The sequence below is a fragment of the Buceros rhinoceros genome, unplaced genomic scaffold (genome assembly GCF_000710305.1).
Source record: "Buceros rhinoceros silvestris isolate BGI_N320 unplaced genomic scaffold, ASM71030v1 scaffold12792, whole genome shotgun sequence".
Classification (NCBI taxonomy): Eukaryota; Metazoa; Chordata; class Aves; order Bucerotiformes; family Bucerotidae; genus Buceros; species Buceros rhinoceros.
Window position 1 is genome coordinate 1 of NW_010399509.1, and position 15,874 is coordinate 15,874.

General features: G+C 37.1%; 1 protein-coding gene across 1 annotated transcript; it reads left to right on the forward strand.

The window, feature by feature from the left end:
• Window positions 1-5,473: 5,473 nt before the first annotated feature.
• Window positions 5,474-14,145, forward strand: LOC104489360 (E3 ubiquitin-protein ligase UHRF2-like; the record flags this gene model as incomplete). The annotated part of the gene is made up of 7 exons (XM_010131512.1): window positions 5,474-5,580; window positions 7,562-7,724; window positions 8,265-8,402; window positions 9,167-9,290; window positions 9,686-9,846; window positions 11,720-11,818; window positions 13,337-14,145. Coding segments are annotated over 7 exons (939 nt in total), but the record flags the coding sequence as incomplete, so codon positions are not given.
• Between the last annotated feature and the right edge of the window lie 1,729 nt (window positions 14,146-15,874).

Genomic DNA, 15,874 nt, shown 5'->3' on the forward strand with positions numbered 1-15,874 from the left:
CGCCGCCGCCGCTGCTGCGTTCGCCACAGCCACGCCGCGGGGGGAGCAGAAACCCCCCTCGTTGTTTTGGGAGCCACCGTCGCTTCTTTGGTAAAGTTACAGCCGCGCTGCCGTGCCATGCGGGACCGGACCCCCGCATGCCCGAGAGCTGTTTGCTTTTGCTATTGCCTCAATCCACAATAGAGACTGGTAGGATTGTGCCGATTCTACTTTATCTCGTGGGGTTGGGAATATTGTAATTGCGCGGGTACCTGTGTTCTGCTCACGCGGCATGCCACGTGGCCGCTGCCATCTCAGATCACTGCCGCAGGTCGGCTTTTGCTGTTGCTACCGACCGCGGGTTAATCCTCGCGTTCCCAAAACCCTCAATATCTCACTGGTTTTCCTTTGTATTTAATATATCCCTGTTTGTGGTGTTATTAAACCTTGTTTCAGTTTCCCAGAACATTTAAGAGGTCTCACTAATTCTTTTCTCCCTTCTCCTGTCTCTGGTGGGATAGGGAAGGGTATTATCGTCATCGGACCTGGCTCACCTCAGCCAACCGGTGACATATATAGAGAGAAAAATGAATGTCAAATAGTAAGTGCATGTCTTGTAGACATGCACGATTTTTCTTGCCTTGCTTTAACTAGGATTACAGTCGGTTAATTAAATTACTCATACAGAGTGCAGAATTTTTTACTCAGAAAAACAATCAATGATCTCCAAGATAATTGTAAATTATAACTGTTATTAATAATTGTTGTCTCAAAATAACTGTTGTATCTGCTAAGTAATCTCCCACTGCAGAAAAGTGTCTTTCCTGTGAAAAGGCTTTCTGTGTGTTGTATCTTTGGTTTGAATTTGGTTTGAACCTGTTTTGAATTTGGAACTGATTTTGAACAGAGTAGAAGATAATTAGTTGAAATCGGGTGGCCTGAATTGTTTACATATTGATGTTTAGTTTAAAGGTCTAGTAATCCACCTCTTTTGGCACCAAACACAGAAAGGAGTAAGAAAAATCTCAGAAAGTGGTGCACATGCAGTAGTTGTCTAGTACTTTCATTTGGGAATTGTTCTTGAAAATATTGATCTACTTCCATCACTGGCTTTGAAGCTGTCTTTACTGTTCAGAGATCCATCCAAACTGGCTACCACTAAAATGGTTAGATGTTTTCGTTGTGGTGGAGTATACCACAATACTGTCAGGTTCTTGCTGTCAAGGACAGTTGCAGGAAAGACTCAGAAACACTGATTATGATATATTCAAGCTCTGCACTTAATGCAAGGAGGTTTTTTTATTGATTTATAAATGAAATATGTAATTTAACTCTTCTTTCTTCATTGGCACCTTTTACTGCTGAGCTAAACCATGAAATTATCTAAAGTAAATCAGACAATTGGACAGAAAGACCCATTCTGTCAGCACTTACATGCATACAGACTTGTGGGACTTCAATGGAGATGCACGATGACATGGTTTGGTTTCATGTATCCCTAATACTAGGAAAAAAAAGACCCTTTCAAATGTAATTGCCTGATAGTTAATATTTGTCCTGGGTTTAATAACTTCATTTTAAAAGACTTGGTGCTTTTTTATTTTGCTTTGCCATACTCATAAAAATTTTAGCCGTTATTCATCGTGTTTTATTGAGGTGAGAGTGTTGAATTGAAGGGTTGATGAACTGATGAAATTTCGGGCTTTTTTGTATCAAAGAAGCCATTAAGTCTTTTTTTCTTTTGTTCAGACCGCAGGTTGAAACTTAATCTGGAAAATCTGTTTGTGTTCATAATAGTGTATTTTACTGACTGATACATGCAATTTTTGCTTGTATATTAGAACCAAACTTTGAAATACTAGAGGTGGTAATTGAGAGAAAAAACAAAGGAAAGCCGCCTTGAGATAGCCGGTGTTCCAGTAACTTCCCGTTGGTTGTTATATAAAAGCAACGCATAGAAATAAGGTGGTCAAACACTTAGGTGGAATTTAAAATCTTCTCGTTAGACTTAGAAATAATTATGTAACAATACTGAAATGGAGTGGAGTATGATGTAATACAACTGACCAACCGATAGCGTTATAAGTCTGAGGCTGATTGGCTTATAGAACTAGAGCTTCAGGCTCATCTTCCACTCCGATGACTCAATATGAGATACTTGGGTCAATGCTACTGTGGCTGAAGTTTGTTTGCTCTGTAACATGATTAAACTTTACAAACAGGACAGTTAAGAAATAATGTTATGGAGACAACTTAAGAAGGAGAGACATATAGAAGGCATTAAAAGAAGACAATAACAAAGGTCTCACTAGCTGTTCAAAAAGTTTTGATGCAAGGAATTTGAATTAAGCAAGAAAGACAGAAGAGAAATGGCAGAATTACATTATTAAGGTAAGAAAATGGGAAAAAGGTTGGAAGAAAGAAGAGACGGGAAAAGATAAGACTGTTTTAATAGCCTTTTTGACAGTTCTTGTTTCTTGAAGGACATAAAAACATTGATAATTCCTTTTGCCAAATGTTTTCTTTAACTCTTGAATGCAGAATTTATAACAGTATCAGCATCTTAAGTGCTGCTTACTGACCTGTCACATGTGGGCTATCCTTTGAAAATTGTTATGGGTAGTAGAAAGATCCTGCATTGTCCATAGATAGACTCAGAACTCAAAGCTGTTTCGAAATTGTTTTAGTGAGTCATTACTCATCAAAAGGTCCCAAATAATAAGCTGTGTGAATATTCCTGGTGTACTCCCACTTTCAAAGTAAACACCATAACCATGGTGGAAGTAGCCTCTATGTGTCTCCCATTAGATCTCCAGACTACCAGTATCCCATTTCTGCTTGTCGTGGGCTGTATTCGCATCCACATTTACTGCACTCTAAGGATTCTATGTCTGTGCATCACTTATGCTTGCTCTTCTAGATTTTCTTTCTGTACAAGCACTGTGTAGTCTCCTGAGTGTTTATTCTCTCCTTGGTTAGGAGCTGCTCTCATATCAGAGGTTCAAATGTCCTTCTCATTTCTCTTCATCCAGTCCAGATCAGCACCCTGTGTGGCAAGATCTCTGTCATTCTGTCATTTTCCTCCAGTTCTAGGAACTGTGTCTTTGTTCCCTGCAGTAAATTTTTGTTTGTTTGTTATAATGTATCTGCTTTGAAATAAGTGAGTGTAGTTACTCTGGAAAGTAAAGCAGAAATGAGCCTTCCTTATGTAGGAGGGGGGTTAAAAGGTGCCGTCTTCTTGTTAGTTAACCTGTAACAGTTGTGCTCCACAATTGTTCCGTTTCTCTTCCATTTCCTTCCCTGGGTTTTCCAGTTTCCCCCAAATCCATATAGTTTTGCCTATGTGTGCATAGAACACCCGGATAATTAGAGACGCCTGTCAAGTGTGGGATCTGTTCAAGAGGTGAGCGTGTATGCATAGGCCTCATATCCATGCTGTCTCTTCAAGCCCCATGCCTCCTTGTTGCCTGTTGTTAGAGTGCCACTCAGAGAACCACTCAGTCTTTCTTGGAAGATACTGAAAATTTGATGGGTTTAGCCCTTTTACATTTAACCCATTTTCCATAGAATTGTGTTCAGAAGGTAATTACTACTGCTGCCGCATTTATGCCTTCTCACTTGAGGTTTTTTTGGCTTAAGTATATAGTGATTTGTCCTTAATTTACGTTTGTCTGTTATGCCAAAAAAAAGTATATTCAGTACTTTATTCTCATGAGGATTGTTCTGTCTAGTTGTTGATAAATAAAATGATTTGTCAAGAACTTGTCTTGCCTTGCAAATAATTTTCCCCATCTTGCTTGCATGTAGTGTTTCTGTCTTTCCTGTTTTTTTACATTCTTATATGTATGTTATTTCAGTATTTCTCTCAACATTATGTTCTTAAGAGGGAAAAACCACCTTTCAGTTTCTATTTCTGCTTGCACATCAAAAACACTGCCTTAGCAGTTTTCCCCAATTGCCATGTCATGAAGATGTGTTCAGTTTCTTCTTTGTTATGAAACTCAAATCATTCTGGATTCATGACTTTGCAAGATACATCTTTCTGGTTTTCTGAACTTGGCACAAGTTGCTTATTCAGTGTTAAGATGAAGTTTGTTTGAGTGGGCCTGATTCATCAAGCAAATCCATCCCTATTCATATTATTAATATCACAATCATCTTTGTGTGATCTGCACATTGTGTTTGCCTTGACAATCACTGAAAAATTAATCATAACTCAATTCTGTGATATCTGATTTTATAGTTTGTTCTACATCCTTTCTTAGTAAATAGTTCTTGCCTTGTTGGTCTTCCATTCTTTTGAAGTTTTTTAATAATTGTCCTCATACATCATTCTATTTTTATTTTTTTAGAGATCCATTGAGCAGAGTAAGTAGACTGTTTTAAGAAAGGATATACCAGATTTTATGCATGTCAGTGTTACTTTTTTTTTAAATTCATAGCACTTGCTTGTTATGTCTATATAAATTTTTAAAGAAATACTCTAATACTGCAGCTGAATTTCTGTTAGATTTTCCATACACAGAGTGGAGTAAACATGACTTCTGTAATTAATTTATGGCCTTCTTCAACCAGCATTTCTCTTTCTAACTTTCTTTTTTCTGCTGTTGTCAGTTATGAAATATCTGTAAAAGTGTTGCACTGGATCCTTAATAATGTCAGACTTTTAATAGTGGTAAGAGATTGACAGAATTTTACTACTGCATACAAGTATGTTCAGATTTTTCCTACAAAAATTCATATAAACATTATTTTCCTACTCTACTATCGCATCATGCTTTGCACAAAATCTGTATCATATTAAATATATTTGTAGAATTTATATATTTATAGAAGTACTTGAATTTGCCAGGAGTAATATGAATTCCTGTGATGTATTTCCTAAAGAAAACAGTAATACAGGCTTTACTTGAGCGTACGTAGATTTTGACTGTCTTTATGGTTCATGGTTAAAGATTTTACCAAGCTGTCTTCAATCTAAATAAAATTCCGTGTAGAAAATACACTACGGAATGATATGAATTTATACAATGCGAATCTAAATGGGTATAACTCATACTAGTTCAGATGAGCTGGGATTGTTATTGTTAAAGCCTTCTGCCTACATGAAGCAGAGCTGTTCTTACTTATCACTTACTGAAGCGATCCCTCCAAGGTATTTGTTATATATTTTACAAACATGGTGTTCTTGTAAACTAATGAAAACACTGGAGCAAGTAAGCATTTGCTAGAATGTGTCAGGTAGGCAATTTCTTAAAGAATTTTGTGGTGAGTATATTACATCCAGGCCTGTAGCTTTGTGCTGGCACAACTACTGTAGAAGAGCAGTGACACTGAAATTGAAAACATCTCTTTCCATGTCTTGGAATATAGTTTTTCTCTGTCTGGGTAAATAGATCAAGTGAAGTAGCTTTTTTTTTTGTGGGTTTTTTTGTTTTGTTTTTAATTTTAATTAACTTGGGGTGTTAAAACAAAAGATAATCTTCTTGCACAGGATCGAGGGGATGAATTCACTTACACTGGAAGTGGAGGTAGAGATCTGTCTGGCAATAAAAGGATTGGAGAACATTCATTTGATCAGACATTAACACACATGAATAGGTAAGTATTCCAAACCACAGAGTTGGGTTGTAGTGCTTAAATTTAAAACTAACATTTTGCTGTATTCATTCACTCCTGCATATGCTACTTTTGTAAACAGCCTCTTGCTGCTAAGAGGTGTTTTATCAACCATTATGTTTTGTGGATTTAATGAAACGTGCATCTCAGTGAAATATATTGACAAATTGCTGGTGCAGCTATTAGCCATGTCTCTGAAATTGTCCTACGATTTCCTTTAGAGGACTCTTTTAATTTAATGAGAAGTCTGTCAAAACTCTTGGGTGGAAGTTTTCTATTCTGGCTGTCTCTTTTTGAGTTTCTTCAATGGTTGAATCAATTATGGAGTTTAAGTAGGAAGAAAGCATGTTCGTTTTCCCATTTTAAAAGAAATTTTTGCTAGCTCTTTCTTCCATCACTGTTTTCTGTGAAAAGCATGAGATTAGCCTGTTGCTTTATCAAAAACAGGTGCTTGAAAAAGCCAATGTCCAAAAGAAGAGTAAGACATCTGCTTAAAGTGTTTTTACATCCTCTAAAAGCCTGCCTGAACAAAGAGTTCTCCATCCTTTTCTGTTTCTAAGAGCATAATCTCTTACGCAACTGACCACTTAAGACCTGTGGGGTGCTCAGATTGATGGAGACCTTTTCTTTGCCAGGTCTGCTTTTATATAGAATCTGCTGCTGTCAAGCGGAGTGGAGAGGCATTCTTTGAATGTTCTCGGTGGTACTTAGAGGAGAGGGAAGAAAAGCCTGACTTGGCTGCTGAGAAAGGAAGGGAGGGAGACAGAGACAGGACATGATGTGAACAAGAACAAGGAGAGAAGGAAGATGGAAGTAGGTTTAAGCAATAGGTTTGCAAGTGTATTTGTTGAATAGAGCAAACTTGCTTTGGGAAACAGAGTTAATAGCTGGACTCCTTAGTCTCATCACTTCTCTGCTCTTACCAAATAAGAAATGCACTGCCAAAGCTTGTAGCTTTGCAGGCATTAGTGCGCACGGCGTATAACAAGGTACTGCTTTCGATACAAGTTTTCAAGCGCTTTGGTACTGAAGATTATGATGATTCCGTGCAGTTGAATCAGTTTTGGTTTTGCTTGTTCAATATTTTTCCTTTTTTAATGTTTGGTTTTATCTAAAACAGTTTTAAAGTTGGCATGATATGCCTGTGTTAAGACAGTTGTTCTGTGCGATGTCAGTTTTATACTCGTACGACAACTGTTTATAAATCATATTACTTCTTTCATTCTGTGAACCATGGTAAAGGGTCTCATTCTGAAGGATTTTGAATCCCTGGGCAAATCAGGCTGTGGTAGTAGAAATGCTGTTCATTACAGCAGTTTGGTCTTCATACTGTCTTGCTCCAGGTTTCTAGGAGAGGGTCTTCATGTAGTCAGTGGATAAAGGGGTTTGCTTTTCCTTGAACCTAGGTACTATTATTTAACTCCTACTCTGAGGCAATTTATCTAATACAGAGATTTCAGTTAGTTAAGAGTTTTTTTGGATGAATGCTGGGTACTTTTTTTTCTATAGTGTTTTTCATCATACTCATTACTTTTGTGTATACACTTGAAAGACTTTTATATCTGCAGTTAATAGGAATAGTGATAGGGACGGTTTGCCTTTTGCTCTAATTTTCTTTTAATTCCCTCAATGCTGTTTAGGAAGGGTTTATTTTTTAAAATGAGGACTTAAAAAAGGCGTGGTTTGTTTTATTTAGCAATATGTTTTTAAGCAATGAGTTTTCATCTGGAACCTTGACAACAAAATGTTTTGTGTTTCTGGTTTTTTTTCTTACTGTACAGGGTAGCATGGATCAAATTGTTTTCATCAGTTCTGCATTTGTTAAAGAATATGTTGAAAAGTTCTGTGCAGCTTGATAAAGCATAATTAGGCAAGGGAAATAGATACGACGTAATTACACTATTTCTCAAAAATCTGTTGTGTGAAGCAGTCTGGTTTATGAAGATGTTAAATCTCTTTCTAGGGCACTGGCCCTTAACTGCGATGCCCCACTGGATGACAAAAATGGAGCAGAGTCTAAAAATTGGAGAGCTGGTAAGCCAGTCAGAGTAGTGCGCAGTTCAAAAGGACGGCGAATCAGCAAATACGCCCCAGAGGAAGGCAACAGATACGATGGCATTTACAAGGTATTCTGATTTCTACTGAGGCAACATCACATTTTTTTTTCAACAGTTTTAAAAGGTCTCATATGTGTTACATTGCAAATTCTTCATTATTACGTAAAAGAAATAATTATTTTTTTCTCCATGATGGCTTTTCAGCCCTAGCTTATTCTGAAAAGAACTGAAATTAAATTATTCAGAGCAGTGATAATAGAACATAATCCATAATAGGGTATATAAAGTTGAATTTGTAAGCTACTTTGTATGTGCTTACTGAGTCGTACTCATCACTGGATATCAAATTATTTCCTCGTGCCTTCCAACTATAGCCTAGCTTTTTGTGTGTTTAATGACTTCTCAGCATCTGAAATAAAGGTGTGTGCCTTTTTAAGAGCAACTGTGTTTACCAAAAACACAAAAACCTTGCACCTGAGGGAAGAGCTGCTGTATAATACTAAGGTATAGCCTAGTCTTCTCATTTCTTCTTGAACGATTAAAGTATGACTATATGCATGTGTTTGGCTTTTCATAAAATAATGGCAGTAATTTTATATTGCTCTTTAGGTGGTGAAATATTGGCCAGAAATTGGAAAATGTGGATTTTTAGTTTGGCGCTACCTTCTGAGAAGAGATGATGTTGAGCCTGCGCCTTGGACTTCAGAAGGAATGGAGCGGTCAAAGAAACTGGGTCTGAGCGTACAGGTTCGAATCAGGATTCACAGAGCTGTGTTTATTCTCAGTTCCAGTGAACAAATTCCAGAAACAGAAGTCAGTTAAATTAAATTACAAATTTTCCTTGTACTTCAGTGTGGCAGCATTTAATGCCAGAAAATGCTATGGATTATCTGCAGACTGAAAGAATCCCATGATAGTGACACAGCAGAAGGAAGGGTGGATGAAGCTTTCTGTCTTATTGCATCTGTGGATTGGAAAATTGAGTTTGTGACCTTAGGCTGGAAAGAATTTCTGCAAGTGACTGTTGTTATGGCTGAGTCTGTCTGAGAAATTGAAAAATTTTCTCTGCATGTGACTGAGGAGTTCATATAGGTAGTACATTTCAGGCACATAAAGTGCCTAAAATAAAGTGACACGTGAGGACTTGGGCGTTGCAGAATCCATGAAAGATGAAAGGATTAACATACTGTTTCTTTTCTCAGCAAGGCAATGTTAGAGCATACCATAATCTCCAATTTTGCCTAACTTATTTGTGTGGTTATAAGGGCATGGATATGGATATCAGGTTTCTTTTGATGAGTCTGGGTTAGAGTCTTTGAATTGAGTACACTTTCTTAACAATAGATACTAATCTCAATCTTTTCTCCATCATGCAGGTTTTAAATTATTTTGTAGTTATTTTAATATGTAGTCACAGAGCTTTAAAGTCTTTTCGAAATCGGCCTTGTTGATATTTGGGTATTCCTATATGACAGTGGGTTTGGTTTTAAATCTGTGCTTTTTCATTTTAGTATCCAGAAGGTTATTTGGAAGCCATGGCTAGTAAGGAGAAGAAAGATAAGGTTAAAAAGCAAACTGTGAAACAGGAGCCAACCAGTGAGAGTAATGGAAACCAGAAAAGGACAATTGATGATGGTATTTCTTTTTACTTTTTTTAGCATTCATCAGCAAAGTCTATCATGTTACATTTATTGAGCTGGTAACATGAAAACTTTGCAGAAATGTGAAGATAGTTGGAATACTAATGTGAATTGATAAGAACATCCTCTGTAATTAAGTAGTGGTGTAGGGATCTTATCATATATACTACTCTTACAGGGTTTTTTTCTCTGAAGTTCTGTAGCAAAATGGACAATCTTCTGTGCAGCTGCGTGTTGGTGAACAGTATGAGTTGGTGTAGAGATTTGATTGCCACATTTCTTGAGTGTAATCCATGTTTGAGCCTTATAGAAACAGTTTTGTCTTCCCCTTTTATCAGTTCAGACTAACACTCTGTTGTTACCGCGTCTGATGGTCATAATCTTAAGCAGGTATAGAGGAACGTGTGAATACACCTAAAGCCATGAGGATGGGAGATGGAGGGAAAGGAGAGGCTTTCCAGCTGACCCAAGAGCAGCAATGGCTGATTAGAGAAGACTGTATGAACCAGAAACTGTGGGATGAAGTACTTGCTTCTCTTAAGGAAGGACCAGTATGTTTGCTGCATGCATAATTTTTTCATGTTTACCTTTTCTTTAGACTCTTAGGAGAAATCTTGAGTCTCTCTTACAACCTAATTTGCTTGTTGAACTTTTGCTGAAAACAGACTTTGTCTAGCATTATTTTTATTTGTAAGACTTGGATTTCAAGAAAATAATCCTCTCTTGAACAGTTTTCTATTGATGGCTCAGTTTATGCCTGCATAATAGAGATCTTTTCTTGATCAAAAACATTTTGAAGTGGCCTATTTTTTTCCTTTTCATTTTTGAAGGGAGCATGTTTTCTCTGAAATTACTACTTTTTGTTTAGACAAAATAATTTTGTGACAGAAAAAAGAGCTTGCTTGCTTTGTTTAAGAGGATAAAGAAGTTTGAAGATTGTCATCTTCAGATTTAGGTATGATATGAAAATATTTTCATCTAAATCTAAATTATCCCACTCTGTGGAAAGGGAACCTTAAGTAAGAGAGAAAATATTTTCCTCCCTCTAAATGTCAAGAAACTAGCTCAAGACTGAAGAGAGGCTATAGACAGTAGTATAAAAAAAGTCCACAAAAGGACTATCTCCTGAAATCATCTCTCAGTGATAATTAGTTTTACCTATGTGAAGTTCATAGTTATTTTAGCTGTTTTGAAGAAGAAATCAAGGCACTAAAAAATTAAAATAACTTGATAAAAGCCAGTGAAAAACAAACTACTGGTTGGAAAATTAGTATCTAAAAATGGGCATACGTAATTAGTTTATTTGTGAATTACCAGTGGCTATTTATGGTGCTTCTGTAACAGAAAAAGCATCTCTAATTCCCTGTTCTTCCATTTACAGGACTAGTTTCTGCTGTAGTGTTGCTGCAGTTGTCTGTAAGGACTGTGTGAAATTACTCAGTTATTTGTCTTCTATCCAGTGTCTGTAATAGCTAGAAGGAATTTCAGCTCTTAAAATGTGCATGATGACAGGCCATAGAGATATCTGTTTGTGAAAAGGAGAAAACAGTAATTTAAAAGTGGCTAAGTTACTGGGAAGTCATTTTTCTGCAGATTTCTAACCATAATTTTGCCAAGATTTCCATTTGGTCACTCCTAAAGACAATGGGAATACTGGTAGTTTTGGGTGGCTACTGTGAAAATTAAAATCTTTCTGCTTGAAACAACGACCTTCCCTTTTAACCAAATAAAATGTGTTTTAATGTAAATCTGGTATTTTAACAAAGAACCTTAATTTCATTACCCATAGATCTGCTTTTTTTCTCTATACCTAAGCTTGTATTCTTGAGATATTTGGAAATCACTGATATGACAGAGATAAGCATGCTCGTGTGTGTAATACAGCTGATACAAACCTATCTTGAGATTCCCAGAGATGCCTTGAGAAGATTTTTGTAAACAAGGGAGGTTGATTTACACAGAGAAATTGGCCTGAGGAGAGAAGCAGCTGTTAAGCTAGCCATGATCCATAAGCTCAGGAGGAGAGGTGCAGAAGTGGCTTTTGTAGCAGAAGTTCCCTTGGCAGAGAAGCAGAGATATTTCAGGGACACACAGGTTTCTAGGAGTGGTTACTAAACACAATTACTAAATTTTCTGACCTATGCTAAGAATCAGGCATGAGGGGTCCTCCTGTCTGATTAATTTTGTTTATGAAAATACTCATATAAACAAGAAAATAATCTTTAAAATGTTAGTTCCCTAATTTGTGAAAGAGCAAGGAAATTGAGAAGTTACGGACCTGCTTCCTGATTACTTTTAGAAAGCTGCGCTCATGGATGTGAAGGACTTGAGAACTTCTGGAAGTTCATCATCTTTATGTAATAAGTGGCATTTATGAGAACTGTAATAGAGTTTGTCTTTTTTTATTCCTTTGCCCTACACTAGAATTTTCTGAAGAAACTGGAACAATCCTTTATGTGTGTCTGCTGCCAGGAGCTGGTTTACCAGCCAGTGACAACAGAGTGCCTCCACAACGTCTGTAAAGTAAGAACAAACTCGGTCTTGCTCTGGGCTGTTTTCTTGGCTCTGAGACACCAGTCACCAAAGCCATATGTATTTTAGAAAGAAAATAATTATTGCCTAACATTTTGAGCAAAAACATGTAACAAGTTTGCATTCAGTAATTGCTATGTAACCTTAATTTTATGTAATAAAGAGTGGAATTACGTTTAGTATAGATCCTGCTAGACATAAGTTTACCGTTGATATCATTCCTTTGCGGTCCCTGGAATTACACCAGGAATTGGTTCAGTCTGTACTGCTGGTACAGTAAGAATAATTTGATTTTACACAGTTAAGGAATAAAACCAGGTTTTAGAATTGTGTAACACTTCATTAAGAGTTGTTGGAAGGATGCAGTGTAAATACCAGAAAGTTATTTGGGCTTGTTTGGAGTCAGTTCTGTTATCTGGTTACTCTTAGCATTTTTTGTGTTTGGCAGGAGGGCCTCAGAAGTCAATTTATAACTCTAGTATCTTAAAATCTTGATCAGTTGGATATAATGTAAGGATTTTGGAATCCAGCTTATACTGGAGTTACTTTTTGTAGCATGGGCGTGTACAGAATTATTCGCTGAATCGTGCGTATTTGAACTGTGCCTGCCATACCTCATATTTCTGCCTCAGGGCCTAAAAAGACTCAGACTATGATCATGCTAGTACAATATATGATAGAACAAGTTTGCTGTTCAAGAAGATATGTATCACTCCAGTAGAAATTACTGTGTTGTTAATGGATAGCCTGCACACACAGAATTATTATGGCTCCCTAAAAATCATGGAAAGTATTACGGAGGGGTCAATATGTAGAATTACGGAAGCTGGAAAACCATGGAGAAGAGAAAGCTAAATGGAAACAAACTCAGAAAGCACAGAATTTGAAGATGTCAGTAAATATTTGTGAATATAATACAATGTCCAGCTAAAGTTGTAAGGAACAGTTTGATAGTAAGCCACTCTTGCTGGTTGGGCACAGATCTGTCCTGATAAAATTCTGATACTCGGCTCACAGTCTTGGGCTATCTGCAGCCTATGGTAACATAGCAAGGAGAGTAATGTGTTAAGAGATGGTCTTACTCTCTATATGTCTTTAAAGCTTAACTGAATCTCATCATCTGATGAGGTAGATGGAGATGTTACATGTACAATATACCTGGTGTACTTACCTTCCTCTTGAAATGAAGGTCTGGAAACCTGTAGCCATCAAGTTAGAGGAAAGCTAGCAGGCATGGCTGTGATTCACAGGAAGGCATCAGGGGAAATCTCAGTACTGATTTTTTCTAATTGCTCCCAAGCTCAGTGTTTCACATCCCAGCCCAGAGTAGAATTCCCTTGTTAGTCACAGAGGCAGAGGTAGGTGCAGAAGGCTTGGTAATGGCTTTCTTTTTCCTGGTAGTACAGCAGATTGAAGCCTCAGTTTATAGTGATTCCTTAGTTTTGCTCTTAAGCTGTCAGCCTAAAACCAAGTTCTCACTATTTACTTCTCTGTCTTTGTATGTCCTAGAGTTGTTTACAGCGCTCCTTCAGAGCTGAAGTCTTCACCTGCCCTGCCTGCCGCTATGACCTGGGAAAGGGCTACACCATGGTTCCCAACAAGATACTGCAGACACTACTGGACCAGTTCTTCCCTGGTTACAGTAAAGGACGATGATGTGTTCAGATCCTTCTGTACTTCTCCCAGTGACTTTATAGACAGTAAAAGAGAATAAACACGGCAAATTCAACAGTGGACCAGCCAGCTTGAAGGGACACAATATATTGAGACATTTTGAAGCAGCTAACCTTCGTCCCCTCATAGGCATCTTTTTGGTGTAGTGAGAACTCTAATTCTCAGCTGTCTTTTAACATCAAGGGTAGTTTTGGCCAGTTAACAGATAGTTTTTAAAGAAAAAAAAAAAAAAGGACAAGCCTCAGCTCTTACTGGCCTAGCTGATGCTTGATTTATGATTTGTGTTTTTTAACTACCTCAGGACAGAGGAAACTAAATCATGGGGATGATAAAAATTTAGTTAAGTTTTAGCTACACACTGCCTCCTGAATATTAGTTGTGCCTGGTCCATGTGATTTCATTTACAAAAAAACTCCAAACCAAAAACCCACAAAAAAAGAAAAAAAAAAAAAAACAAACAAATCAGAATCAGCACTTAAGCCAGCTGCATTAAAGAACAGCAAATTCTGTGGTGTGCATAATCCTTTTTTGTCTCTTTCTTCTATGCTGTATTTTTTTGCAAGAACAGGCTGATTTTTAGTCTATTTTTGTGAGCTTCATTGTGCTTTTCTTGTATCTTATGCAAGTTGACTACTAATGACTAATGAGAACAATATGAATGCGTTGTTGCTGCATTAGTGTAAAGTGATCTGGTTTTTTTGCACTTAAAGAGGGTATTCAAGACACTCTAGTTGTGTAAAAAAAAAAAAAATTTCATACAAAAAAAGCCACTTCTGTATTAGTTAAACTGTATGCTTTTAGTAAGTCTTGTATCAGTGGCAATACATCTACACAGCATTGAAGGCAGTGCTAGCTTGGAGAGGGTTCAAATCGCTTCATATTGTGATCTGAAATTTTATATACAATATATCCCCCCTCAAAATATACCTTATTAAATATTTTATGATTCAGAAAAGTTGCTAATTTTGTTTTTACTATTGCCCACTTATTTAAATCATGGCATTTTCATAAAATTTTTTTTCAGATTACTAAATGCTTTCTTCAGGTAGACTTCTTACTTTTCAGACATGAGGCTTTATGTTCCTTAACTAATTTCTCAAAAAAGTATTATTTCAAAATTATTATCTCAGAAAAAATTAAGAAAAAAGAAACAACCTGATATTGATGTCCATGAGCTCACACATACTTCATAGCAGTGGCTGTCATGTAGCTATTCTGGTCTCTACTGAGCTGTCGAGCTCACTCCACGTACCAGGACCGGAGCGAGCCCTTCCTGCCCTGCTGGCGTTGGCAGTGCTTGCTGCAAGAGCCAGCTCATTGCAGCTGGGAGCTGTGGGTGCCCCGCATAGCAGTTAGTCAGAAATTCCTACCGTAGGCACTGGGCTGCACTGACAGCCTGCAGCCTGAAGTAGGCATATATGGAAGTATATATGTCATTCTTAGTAATTTAGGGTCTTGTCCTTAGCCTGGTGCAGTAATGAACTGGGTGATGCACATAGCAGTGCTGTTTTTTTGTGACAGAAAGTTAGCTTAATGGCTTGTTCACTTCATCTGAAATAAGTAACTTCTTTCTCTTCCCACTCTCCCCTCAAATCTCCTTAGGATTTCAGTTGCCTTCAAAATACATAATGCTGGTACTATTTCTCTCACCATGTATCAAAAAAAAAAAACAGGCATTGCTGAGCAGTGTTGAAAGATGTAACTCCTTAGCTTTTTCTGTGCTTACTAGAATGAGGGTTCAACCTCTGTTCACTAGGTGAATTGGTATTAGTGTTAAACATATGGTTTAGAAGAGCTGTAGACAGATTCTTATATCCTGTTGAACTTCTGTTTTACAAAACAGTAGCTCAGTATTTTATGGGGAAAACAGATGTAATTTTACCTTTGTAACAATCATTGCATCTGTGCAGTAAGCACTAAGACTTGTGGCTTTTTACTTGATAGTTGAGTGCTGCGAAATATTTTATACCTTTTAATGCTTTTTTTCTGTTTGATAGCTTTTACCATTTGATGAGATGATAAGTTTGTCAGCTTGAGGTGAACAATGGGAAGTTACCTGCTTAATAATACAAAAACATGTAAACCAATTTTTTTAATATGTCTTATCAGTGACAGACATCATCAAGCAAGAGAAAACTGCCTTTAAGAAACATTAAAGTAGCTTCACAAGACTTTGTGGAGTTATATTGGCACCACAGAGACTGTCCTTTCTTCATATTACAAGTTCTCAGCGTTTTATTTCCACAATTTTTTAACTAACTCCTTAGTGCTGTATCAGTAGCTACTAAAAGACACCCTTCTCAATGCTGAATTCTACAGTATAAATAAAATACTCATTTTCTTCACTATGTATTTAGATGTTTTAGGACCCAG